The sequence below is a fragment of the Rhinatrema bivittatum genome, chromosome 3 (genome assembly GCF_901001135.1).
Source record: "Rhinatrema bivittatum chromosome 3, aRhiBiv1.1, whole genome shotgun sequence".
In the NCBI taxonomy this organism is placed as follows: domain Eukaryota; kingdom Metazoa; phylum Chordata; class Amphibia; order Gymnophiona; family Rhinatrematidae; genus Rhinatrema; species Rhinatrema bivittatum.
This window is the reverse complement of record NC_042617.1, coordinates 590,726,936-590,740,372: the sequence shown is the minus strand read 5'-3', so window position 1 is coordinate 590,740,372 and position 13,437 is coordinate 590,726,936. Positions and strand designations below refer to the sequence as shown.

General features: G+C 44.5%; 1 protein-coding gene across 1 annotated transcript in view; it reads right to left on the bottom strand.

The window, feature by feature from the left end:
* Window positions 1-13,437, bottom strand: part of LOC115088438 (potassium/sodium hyperpolarization-activated cyclic nucleotide-gated channel 1-like) — a 312,950-nt gene that overhangs the window by 155,796 nt on the left and 143,717 nt on the right. The window contains exon 6 of the mRNA XM_029596713.1: window positions 2,665-2,902. Coding sequence (XP_029452573.1) covers window positions 2,665-2,902 — 238 coding nt within the window. The remainder of the gene's footprint in view (window positions 1-2,664; window positions 2,903-13,437) is intronic.

Sequence of the window (13,437 nt, the reverse complement as noted above, 5' to 3'; positions counted from 1 at the left end):
CGGTTCAGTGTGCTGCGGCAGTCAAAAAAGCAAACAGAATGTTGGGAATTATTAGAAAAGGAATGATGAATAAAACGGAAAATGTCATAATGCCTCTGTATCGCTCCATGGTGAGACCGCACCTTGAATACTGTGTACAATTCTGGTCGCCGCATCTCAAAAAAGATATAATTGCGATGGAGAAGGTACAGAGAAGGGCTACCAAAATGATAAGGGGAATGGAACAACTCCCCTATGAGGAAAGACTAAAGAGATTAGGACTTTTCAGCTTGGAGAAGAGACGACTGAGGGGGGATATGATAGAGGTGTTTAAAATCATGAGAGGTCTAGAACGGGTAGATGTGAATCGGTTATTTACTCTTTCAGATAGTAGAAGGACTAGGGGACACTCCATGAAGTTAGCATGGGGCACATTTAAAACTAATCGGAGAAAGTTCTTTTTTACTCAACGCACAATTAAACTCTGGAATTTGTTGCCAGAGAATGTGGTTCGTGCAGGTAGTATAGCTGTGTTTAAAAAAGGATTGGATAAGTTCTTGGAGGAGAAGTCCATTACCTGCTATTAGGTTCACTTAGAGAATAGCCACTGCCATTAGCAATGGTTACATGGAATAGACTTAGTTTTTGGGTACTTGCCAGGTTCTTATGGCCTGGATTGGCCACTGTTGGAAACAGGATGCTGGGCTTGATGGACCCTTGGTCTGACCCAGTATGGCATTTTCTTATGTTCTTATGTTCTTATGTTCTGGTGCATGCTACTGCATGCAAGTATTTATGTGCAAATATCATGTTAAAATCCCGGAATACCCACCCCGCCCCTTTTTGGAAACTTTTCATTTGTGTGCGCAGCGGCATGTGTGCGCATATACAGATGGCTTTTGAAGTCCACTCGGCATGCACCAGCCCAACATATTCATGCATCCCCTAATTTTGGCGCTTTGTTGGGCTTTAAAAATGCACCTATATGAATCTTAGCATGCCATTCCACAAAATAAACATGTATTTGATCAAGAACACTTGCTAATTTACAGTGCTGGTACTTAGCATGGTAAACTAGTAAACTTGTCAACTAATCTGATCCCATCTACCACACACGTTCAGCAGAAGCAGCCCAATGGATTCAAAGAGAAATAAGAAACAGACTTCAACTAAACAAGGAAAATGGACATCACTACAGTTCCTGAAATAGGTGAGGGGAATCGGGGATGTGGCAAAATTTGGTCTTTCTTCTATATCCCAAACCACATAAATTCTAAGTACTGCAACAATGACTGATTGCGGAGACAGCATGGTGCATCTTATTCCCAAGCAAAACATGTCTCTAAATGGTAGAGAATATGCGTGAACTCTAAAGTCACAACATCTTCCCTTTGCATGATAAGAAAACTTAAGAAAAGCTTGACTTTACTTTAGACATAATAATTCTACCCATGGAAGTAGTTGCACTGTTGGATCAGATTGTATGTATCTGAATGGAATTTTGCCATCAGTTCAATACTGAATATGAGCATAAACAGGCCGATACAGTACGGAGCGCACTGTTAGCCTGCTCTTGGACAATGCATGTTGATGGCCCTATTAGGTATGCACGCGGAATACAGAAAGTAAAATGTGCAGCCAAGCCGCACATTTTACTTTTAGAAATTAGCGCCGATCCAAAGGTAGGCGCTAATTTTTTCCGCACCGGGAAAGTGCGCAGAAAAGCAATAAAAACTGCTTTTCTGTGCACCCTCCAACTTAATATCATGGCGATATTAAGTCGGAGGTCCCGAAGAGTAAAAAAAGTTTTTAAAAAAAATGTGAATTCGGCCAGCAGCTGTCGGGCCGAAAACTGGACGCTCAATTTTGCCGGCATGCGGTTTCCAAGCCCATGGCTGTCAGTGGGCAGAAAAGCAATAAAAACTGCTTTTCTGTGCACTCTCCAACTTAATATCACGGCGATATTAAGTCGGAGGTCCCGAAGAGTAAAAAAAGTTTTTAAAAAAAATGTGAATTCGGCCAGCGGCTGTCGGGCCGAAAACTGGACGCTCAATTTTGCCGGCATGCGGTTTCCAAGCCAATGGCTGTCAGTGGGCTCGAGAACTGACGCCGGCAAAATTGAGCATCGGCTGTCAAACCCGCTGACAGCCACCACTCCGGGCTAAAAGGAGGCGCTAGGGATGCGCTAGTGTCCCTAGCGCCTTCTTTTCCCCATTTCTACCGCACCACCTAATTTGAATACTGAATCGCACGCACCGGCGAGGGGCCGGTGCACGCGCCGGGAGAGCGGGCGTTCGCCTGCTCTCCCGCGGACTTTACTGAATCAGCCTGAAAAGGAATAATGTATAATACCTTGAATTCGTTTTCTAGAACAAAACATACTATAAAGTCAAATTAACTTATACAGAACTCAATATCAAAATAAATCCAGAAGTCATAAACATAACAAAACAATGCAAATCATTTTTTCTCACTCAACTACTATTCCAATATCATTGAATATAACTGTACTGTATCTGAGCAAAGATTTTCTATGCACATTCTTTTCAAAATTGTATCTTGTGCATGAAATAAAGTATTGTATGGGAACTTGTAGTATCAATGAAAAAGTATGTATCTTAGTAAATACATCCATTATTCCAAGTTACATAACATGCACATATGTTTTTGAAAAAATATCTTTACCTCCAAAATAATTTCCTTTGGTTAGTTTTTTTTCTGAGTCAGCATCTTCAATAACCACTACCCCTCTTTCAATAATGTACATTTTGTTTCCAATAGCTCCTTTTCGGAAAATAGTATCTTTCATCTGGAAAACTTCATACTTCAATTCTTTCATCACGCTATTTATAATAATGTTGTTTGCCTTAACAAACCATGGTACACTGAGCAACAGATCACGACAACTGTGAGTCATCACTTCCTGTTTTAAGACAATGAAAGAACATTATCAATTAACAAACAGCAAGCTGCACGTGAAATCACCAAACAGAATTACATTTTCCTCACACAGCGTACAAATTCTTCACAATACCAAAATTTTTGAATTTATTTTCTTGTTGTTGTTAAGAATTCTCATTGCTGAGAAATTAATTCTTATGATAATCATTTTCAAAAATGGCATCTAAACTCAAACTGATGGATCACATGACTGATGGATCACATGACTGAACAAAATCACTGTGAACCTGGTAGATGTAGTAGGCCAGATTGACAAACTAAAGAGTAGCAAATCACCTGGACTAGATGGTATGCATCATAGGGTACTGAAGGAACTAAAAAATGAAGTTTCTGAACTATTAGTTAAAATTTGTAACCTATCATTAAAATCATCCATTGTACCTGAAGACTGGAGGGTGGACAATGTAACCCCAATATTTAAAAAAGGCTCCAGGGGCGATCCGGGTAACTATAGACCAGTGAGCCTAACTTCAGTACCGGGAAAAATAGTGGAAACTATTCTGAAGATCAAAATCGTAGAGCATATAGAAAGACATGATTTAATGGAACACGGTCAACATGGATTTACCTAAGGGAAGTCTTGCCTAACAAATCTGTTTCATTTTTTTGAAGGGGTTAATAAACATGTGGATAAAGGTGAACCGGTAGATGTAGTGTATTTGGATTTTCAGGCGTTTGGCAAAGTCCCTCATGAGAGGCTTCTACGAAAACTAAAATGTCATGGAGGCAATGTCCTTTCGTGGATTACAAACTGGTTAAAAGACAGGAAACAGAGAGTAGGATTAAATGGTCAATTTTCTCAGTGGAAAAGGGTAAACAGTGGAGTGCCTCAGGGATCTGTACTTGGACCGGTGCTTTTCAATATATATATAAATGATCTGGAAAGGAATACGACGAGTGAGTTTATCAAATTTGCGGATGATACAAAATTATTCAGAGTAGTTAAATCACAAGCAGACTGTGATACATTACAGGAGGACCTTGCAAGACTGGAAGATTGGGCATCCAAATGGCAGATGAAATTTAATGTGAACAAGTGCAAGGTGTTGCATATAGGGAAAAATAACCCTTGCTGTAGTTACACGAATTAGATTCCATATTAGGAGCTACCACCCAGGAAAAAGATCTAGGCATCATAATGGATAATACTTTAAAATCGTCAGCTCAGTGTGCTACAGCAGTCAAAAAAGCAAACAATGTTAGGAATTATTAGGAAGGGAATAGTTAATAAAACAGAAAATGTCATAATGCCTCTATATCGCTCCATGGTGAGACCACACTTTGAATACTGTGTACAATTCTGGTCGCCACATCTCAAAAAAGATATAGTTGCGATGGAGAAGGTACAGAGAAGGGCAACCAAAATGATAAAGGGGATGGAACAGCTCCCCTATGAGGAAAGGCTGAAGAGGTTAGGTCTGTTCAGCTTGGAGAAGAGACGGCTGAGGGGGGATATGATAGAGGTCTTTAAGATCATGAGAGGTCTTGAACGAGTAGATGTGGCTCGGTTATTTACACTTTCGAATAATAGAAGGACTAGGGGGCATTCCATGAAGTTAAAAAGTAGCACATTTAAGACCAATCGGAGAAAGTTCTTTTTTACTCAACGCACAATTAAACTCTGGAATTTGTTGCCAGAGGATGTGGTTAGGGCAGTTAGTATAGCTGTGTTTAAAAAAGGATTGGATAAGTTCTTGGAGGAGAAGTCCATTACCTGCTATTAATTAAGTTGACTTAGAAAATAGCCACTGCTAATACTAGCAATGGTAACATGGAATAGACTTTGTTTTTGAGAACTTGCCAGGTTCTTCTGGCCTGGATTGGCCACTATTGGAAACAGGATGCTGGGCTTGATGGACCCTTGGTCTGACCCAGTATGGCATGTTCTTATGTTCTTAACTTATCCCAAACCTTTTCTAAATGTGCCACATGCTAACTTCATGGTGTGCCCTCTAGTCTTTCTATTATCCATTAATGGCTATTAATCAAGATGACTTAGGGAATAGCCACTGCTATTAATTGCATCAGTAGCATGGGATCTTCTTAGTATTTGGATAATTGCCAGGTTCTTGTGGCCTGGTTTGGCCTCTGTTGGAAACAGGATGCTGGGCTTGATGGACCCTTGGTCTGACCCAGCATGGCAATTTCTTATGTTCTTATGTACTATGTGACAGCAAACCTCTAAGCTCAAAAGCTTTAACCAGATTTATAAATATGCAGTTATAATTTTTGCAAAGCACTTCATATATGCAGCACTTATTTTCTTTGGATAAAGCAAAATTGCTTACCTTGTAATAGGTGTTATCCCAGGACAGCAGGATGTAGTCCTCACATATGGGTGACATCAGTAATGGAGCCCTATGTACGGAAAAACTTCTTTAAAAGTTTCTATGAAACTTTTGAATGGCACCGGAGTGCCTACTGAGCATGCTCAGCATGTCATGATATTCCCTGCCACAGGGGTCTCTCTTCAGTCTTGTTTTGTAGCAATAAGCGTTAGCCAAAAATAAAATAATAAAACGTAACGGACCCAACTCCGCGGGGTGGCGGGTGGGTTTCGTGAGGACTACATCCTGCTGTCCTGGGATAACACCTATTACAAGGTAAGCAATTTTGCTTTATCCCAGGACAAGCAGGATGCTAGTCCTCACATATGGGTGATTAGCAAGCTAGAGGCTGAGTCATTTTGTTCTGAAGCAACAGTGAAGTATTGTTGTTGAAATGAATCAGCCGAAGATTACAGCAGGTCGGATGTAGAAGGAGTTGGGATTATACTGGAAACAAGTTCTTTAAGACGGATTGTCCATAGGCTGAATCTTGTCTTCCTTCTTTGTCTAAACAGTAGTGAGCTGCAAAAGTGTGAAGAGAACTCCATGTTGCTGCTTTGCAAATGTCCAGAATAGGTATAGAGCGAAGGTGTGCTACTGAAGTTGACATCGCTCTTACTGAGTGTGCTTTTACTCGCCCTTGAAGAGTAAGGCCTGCTTTTTCATAACAAAATTGTATGCAATCTGCTAGCCAGTTTGACAGAGTATGCTTACCCACTGCTTTACCTGGTTTGTTTGGATCATAGGATACAAACAGTTGACTGGATTGTCTTTGGGCTGAAGTGCGGTTTAAATAGAAGGACAACGCACGCTTACAGTCCAAAGTGTGTAAGGCACTTTCTCCCTGGTGAGAGTGAGGCCTGGGAAAGAATGTAGGTAAAACTATTGATTGGTTCAAGTGGAATTCCGTGACAACTTTAGGAAGGAATTTTGGATGTGTCCGGAGGACTACCCTGTCATGTAGGAATTTTGTAAAAGGTTCGTATGTGACTAGTGCTTGTAGTTCACTGACCCTTCTAGCTGATGTAATGGCTATGAGAAATACCGTTTTCCAAGTAAGGTATTTCAGGTCACAGGTATTTATGGGTTCAAATGGAGAATGCATAAGCCTAGCTAATACTACGTTCAGATCCCATGGTATGCTTGGGGAATGAATTGGAGGTTTAATATGAGTTAGGCCTCTCATGAATTTACTGACGAGAGGCTGTGTGGATATAGGTGCATCTCCCAACTTGTTATGATAAGCTGAGATGGCACTTAAATGTACCCTTACAGATGATGCCTTAAGACCAGAGTCTGAGAGATGGTAAAGGTAATCTAGTAGCGAGGTAGTGGTGCAAGTGAAAGGATCTAAGCCTTTCTGCGTGCACCACAATGTAAACCGTTTCCATTTGTAGGAATAATTCTTTCTAGTGGAAGGTTTACGAGCAGCTATAAGTACTTGAGATATAGTGGCTGGAAGGTTGAGAGGTTGTAAGATCAAGCTTTCAACATCCATGCTGTCAGGGACAGGGATTGAAGGTTGGGATGGCGCAACTGACCCTGTTCCTGAGTTATGAGATTGGGAGCTACTCCCAGGCGAATTGGATCCCTGACTGATAGATCTAGCAGCGTGGGGAACCATACTTGTCAAGGCCAATATGGGGCTATGAGTATCATAGTCCCCTTGTCCTGTTGTAGTTTGACTAGTGTTTTGGTTATGAGAGGTATCGGTGGATACGCATATAACAGGCCTGAATTCCAATGGCGAGCAAATGCGTCCTTTGGTAGGCTGTTCTGCTGCCAGAGGAGAGAGCAGTAAGTGTTTACTTTGTAGTTGAGATGGGATGCAAAGAGATCTATCGTTGGTTGACCCCAGCATTGGAAGATCTTGGATGCTATTGGAACTGACGACTGAGGCGATCCGCTACTGTGTTGTGGATGCCTGCTAGGTATGTGGCCCATAGAAGAATTGAGTGTGTCAGAGCCCAGTCCCAAATTTGTGCTGCCTCTTGACAAAGGAGGTAAGAACCTGTCCCCCCTTGTTTGTTGATGTACCACATGGCTACTGTGTTGTCCGTTTGGATTAGAACAGTCTTGTGTGAAAGGCAGTCCTTGAATGCATGCAGCGCATAGCGTATAGCTCGAAGCTCCAGAAAGTTTATTTGAAAAGAGGCTTCGAGCTTTGTCCACTTGCCCTGTGTCTTTAGTTGACCAATGTGTGCTCCCCACCCTAAGGTGGATGCATCTGTAGTCAAAGTTACTTGTGGAACTGGTTGCTGGAAAGGTAGGCCTTTGAGCAAGTTGTTCATTGATGTCCACCAGAGGAGTGCAGACTTGAGCTCTGGTGTGATGTGAATAGGAGTGGACATTGGCTGAGTGGCTTGTATCCACTGTGCTTTGAGTGTCCATTGCAGAAGTCGCATGGTCAATCTGGCCATGGGAGTTACATGAACCGTGGAAGCCATGTGCCCTAGAAGAATGAGGCACTGGTGAGCTGTTACTTGGAATTGGTTTCAAAGATTGTGAGTCAACAGGACAAGTGTTTGAGCACGGTCTCTTGGAAGAAAAGCCGTTGCTAGTGTAGTGTTCAATTCCGCACCTATGAACTGTATCAGATGAGTTGGTGACAGATGGGATTTCTGGTAGTTGATGAGAAATCCCAAGGAGTGAAGCACTTGGATGGTGAGCTTGAGAGAAGTGAGAGCTCCTTCTTTTGATTGGCTTTTGATGAGCCAATCGTCCAGGTAAGGGAACACATGCACTTTTTGCTTGTGGAGGTGTGCCACTGCAGCCGCCATGCACTTTGTGAATACTCGTGGTGCTGATGCAAGGCCGAAGGGCAGCACTCTGTATTGAAAGTGTTGATCCAGTACCCGAAAGCGCAGGTACTGTCGATGAGGAGGAAAGATGGGAATGTGAGCGTATGCATCTTGAAGATCCAGAGAGCAGAGCCAATCTCCCCTTTGAAGAAGAGGCAGAATGGTGCCTAGGGATACCATTCTGAATTTTTCTTTTCTTAGGAATTTGTTGAGATTTCTGAGGTCTAGAATGGGTCGAAGGCCTCCTGTTTTCTTTGGAATGAGGAAATATCTGGAGTAGAATCCTCTGCCCTTTTGAGGCCCAGGGACTGGTTCTATGGCCCTGGCTCTCAGAAGGGTAGATAATTCTGTTTGAAGAATTATGGAATGTTGATTTATTGTGCAAGAGTGAAGTAGTGGATTTTCCATTGGGATAGTTAAGAAATCCAGCCTGTAACCGTGAGTCGTGATGGATAACACCCACTGGTCGGTGGTGATGGAGGTCCAATTGTTGTGGAAGTACTGTATGCGACCTCCTACTGGTGTTTCTGGGAAGGGGTTGATGTGGCCGCTGCTCTCTGGGGCTTTTCAGAAACCAGAAGTAGTTGTTGTTTATGGAGGTGGCTGAGGTCTTGTTGGCCTTTGCCTAGGCTGCTGGCGTTGTGTTGGGCGGTTAGCCCTTGGCCTACCTGCTGGGGGGTAGTATCGACGTGGACGGTAGTACGGTCGGCGAGTGTCACGTCTGGGGTACTTTCTGGAAGAAGTTTGAGTTTCCTGAGGTTGAGAGGATAATTGTTTTAATGTCTCGGTGTGGTCCCTTAAGGTTGCCACAGCTTCTTTAATCTTCTCCCCAAAGAGGTTATCCCCCAGGCATGGTAGATCCGACAAATGCTCCTGAACCTCTGGGCGAAGATCAGAGGCCTTCAGCCATGCCCACCTTCTTGCAGCTATGCCAGATGCTGATAATCTTGCTGCTGTCTCAAAGCAATCATAAGTTGCTTGAACTTCGTGTTTGCCCGAGTCAAGGCCCTTGTGTATAATATTTTGGAAGGACTCCTGAAATTGCTCTGGAAGAGAAAGAGAGAGTTCCTGAACCTGTTTCCACAGGTTCCTTTGGTATTGGTTCATGTAGAGCTGGTAAGAAGAAATTTTTGAGACCAGCATGGAACCCTGAAAAATTTTTCTTCCTAAGTTGTCCAGGAATCTACTTTCTTTCCCAGGTGGTAGGGAAGCATGGGACTTTTGTCTTTTTGCCTTCTTTTGGGCAGATACAACCACCACTGATTGGTGAGGCAGTTGAGATCTTTGGAATCCTGGAGTAGGCTGTACAAGGTAAGTGGCTTCAGCCCTCTTGTTGACCGCTGGTACAGAACTTGGGTGCTCCCAAATCCTGTGTTGTAGTTCCTAGAAGACTTCGTGAACCGGGATTGCCAACATTTCCTTGGGAGGGTCCACAAATTGTAGGACCTCCAAAGTCTTTTGCCTTTCATCCACCTCTGTTTGGATAGGAAAAGGGATGGTGTCCGCCATCTCCTTAACGAAATTCGTAAATGAGAGGTCCTCAGGTGGAGATTTTCTATGGTCATCCGGTGGAGAAGGCTCTGAGAATAATTCTTCATCCGAAGAATACTCAGAAATAGAGTCCCCAGGCTCATGATGTGGCATGTGGTAAGTAACTGGGTCACTAGGATGTGGTAGTACAGGTGAACGAGGCCTAGAAGGTCTTGGTACTCCCGATGGGCCTGGAACTGGGTCCAGTGGTAATTGCCTTGGTACTCCAGATGGCCCTGGAACTGGATCCTGTGGTAATTGCTTGGTAAGGATATCCAAGAGTGAGTCCAGTTTATTAAAGACTGGATGTAGCATGGTGACATCCTCCGTAGGTACCGGCGCTGGCGTCGCTGGCACCGAGGAAGGGATCGGTGGAGGCGTATGCGGCATCGGTGACTGTACCGGGGTAGGAATCGCTTCCGGTTCCCGTGCCATCGTCGGTGACCTCGGAATCGACGGTGGCGGAATGGGCATCGATGGTGATGGAATCGGCATCGATGGCGGAATCGCCTCACGTAGAGCTTGTTGCACCGCTTGACGAATGAGAGAGTCAAGTTCCACTCGCACAGCTGGTGAGAACAGAGCAGCTGTGGAGGGAGGCGATGCCTATACCCCTTCAGAGCCCTGAGGAGGTTCGGAACCCGGCACCGATATCGGTGGGGATCGCCCTTCAGTAGGCCTTGGAGCCTCTGTCTCCGTCCGGGTTTTCTTTGCCGGAGAGGCCGTACCTGTGGAAGTCTCTTCGGTCACCGTATCCTGTCGCCGTCGATGGCGATGGCGATGCTTCTCTTTTTGTTTGTCGCTTCCAGAAGTCGATGCTTTCGATGATAACGACTGGGATGAAGCTGAGGCGTCTCCCGCCTCCGGATGTTTTTTCTTTATCATAAGCTGACGAACCGAAGTCGATGGAGAAGACTGAGTTGAAGTCGACGCCCGTGGAAGCAGTTGTATGGAAAAAAGCTGCTCCATTTTTTCAGCTCTAAGACGTCGACCTTTACTGGTCATTTCAGCACAAGACTTGCACGTTTGAATGTTGTGGTCTTTGCCTAAGCAAAGAACACATTCAAAATGCGGGTCGGTAATCGACATAGTTCTTGTGCAGTTTGGGCACTTTTTGAAGCCGGAGGCCATGGCGCCGGACGGCCGTCAACGGCGAAAAACCCCCCAAAATTATCGTTCCCAGCCGGGAATCGATAACAGAAAAAAGTTACCGCCGGTAATAAAATGGAAAAACCCCTGCGGTGAATCAAATTTTTCTGAATTTTTTACAAGGTGAAAATCACCTCAAGACTCCAATTAACCCGCGATGCTAACGGCTTCGTGGAAAAAAGAAGACTGAAGAGAGACCCCTGTGGCAGGGAATATCATGACATGCTGAGCATGCTCAGTAGGCACTCCGGTGCCATTCAAAAGTTTCATAGAAACTTTTAAAGAAGTTTTTCTGTACATAGGGCTCCATTACTGATGTCACCCATATGTGAGGACTAGCATCCTGCTTGTCCTGGGATAATGTTTAATTAGTAATGAACAAAGTCCATTTTGTTAGACTCTAACATGATATTACTTTAAAAACTTACTACTGGGAGAACTCAGAGCAAAAAATATAAAAAATTATTACTATTATTATTAAAATTATACACATGGGGCAGATTTTAAAAGCCCTACGCACAGAAATTCAGCTGGATTTACGTGTGCAGGGGGGTAATGTGCGCCGAGCCTATTTTGCATAGGCCCGGCGATGCGCGCAAGCCCCGGGACGTGCATATGTCCTGGGGCTTGAAAAAAGAGGCGGGATGTGGGCGGTCCGGGGCAGGGGCATGGCCAGAGGCCTTCGTGAGTCCACTTGGCCGGCGCACGCAACCTACGCCTCCCTGGAGGCAGGCACAACTTCTAAAATAAAGGTCGGGGGGGTTTTAGGTAGGGCTGGGGAGCGGGTTAGGGAGGGGAAGGGAGGGTAAGGTGGGAGGGGCGGAAGGAAAGTTCCCTCCGAGGCCGTTCCGATTTCGGAGCGGCCTCGGAGGGAACAGGGAAAGCCATCAGGGCTCCCCTATGGCTCGGTCCTCGCAAGATGCACAAATGTGCACCCCCTTGTGCGCGCCGACTCCAGATTTTATAGCATGCGCGTGACTGTGCGCACATGTTATAAAATCGAGCGTAGATTTGTGCGTGCCGTGTTGCGTGCACGAATCTATGCCTGCATGTAGGTACTAAAACCTAGTCCACAATGTTCTTAAAATTTGTAAAATTGTGCATATGTTATTTGTCAAAATAACAATATAATCATTGTCTTTGAGTACTAATTAATGTTATATGCAATATAAAAAAATGTTATCAATAAGAGATGCAGAAGTGTAATATTTTTATACAAAGTTTCTCCAAAGTTCTGTAAAATTACATCAAAAGCCCAGTTACTCCCATCCCTTCAACCCAACCAGGCCCAACACCCCAACTCTCTCATTCTTCCTTTCTTTCCCAGCTTTCTCTGATGTCCCAGGCTCGACCCTCTCTCCAGCACTTTCTCTCTTCCTCCCTCCCCCAAACTCAACTCCATCACTCCTCAGTTGTCACACAGCTACTGACACGGCGTTAGAGCAGCCAGCAAGTAGACAGAGATGCATAATGCCAGGTTGTGTACAAGACAAGTCATGCTGGGAAAATCACCTGCAGAAATGTGCCTCCACTTCTATGTAAGCATACTAAACATATCGAGCTACATATGGCAGCATCTTTGTAGGCATCAGCTGCCAGCCTATACATCTGGCAGAGTAAGGCACAAACATCGTGGCCTGTGGTGGCAGTCTTTATGTGGAGCATTCAGGATCTGTTCTGCCCAAAGGAGGGTAAATAGGCTACATTCTGGAAAAAAGGAACCTCTAATAGGAGTGCTAGCAGGCCTCAAGTAAAGCCCCCCCATCCGCCACCCCAAAACAGCTAACTGGCAGCTGAAGCTCTTTGAAGCAAGCACACCCACAAATAACAGGACAATTAGGCCCATTCCAAGTACTAAGTGGAAGAGCATCAGGGTTTGGGGGATGGAAGAGGTACACTACAGGCAAATATCTACTCATCCAGAAATTTGACACACCATATCTGGGGTCTGATGCTGTCAAGTTTCACATTCCCCCCAACCACAAGGAATAAAGAGTGTGAGCTGTAGGAGGAATGACCTTGGAGTAAGCATGAGCCCATTTTCTCAGCCAACGATACAATCGTATCTCTGAGGTCCCTATTCTAAACAGTCGAAGCACAAGATCACTTGTGTCGAAAGACATTCTGTACAAAGTGGATGCACATGCACTGCCTGCTGTGGGGTATGCATAGGTATGGTAATGAAGGGAACAAGGAGGCAAACCACCCCAGACATAGTTGTAGACCAAGGCTAACACAGCACGTCACTCACTCAGGCACACCCACTGACACATATGTGCTGGGCCTTTTTTGGGGACAAACTACCTCTAACAGTTTGTGTACCTACACATAGCCAATGAGAATTCCTGGCATGTCCGTATTCCAACATCAGTGCTGTCTATGGCTGCCTGATCCCTACGTAATACTGAGGGAGTCAGAGTGTAAGTATGCACAGAAGATTAGGTATACCTGCCTGCATGTCAGACCTCTGTGAGAAGCATATATGATAAGCACTTTGTCAGAGGTACTAACATGGGAGGCCAACAAAGAAAGTGCAAAAGCCATCATGGCAACCACATGACACCTCTGGAAGCATTTGCCCTAGACATTCAGCATAGTGACAGGTTTGCTAATGATGTTGCGGTCTCCGCCGCTTCCCCTCCGCTAGGACTGAACGGTGCCTACCTTCGCTGCTGGAAACGCCGTGTTCC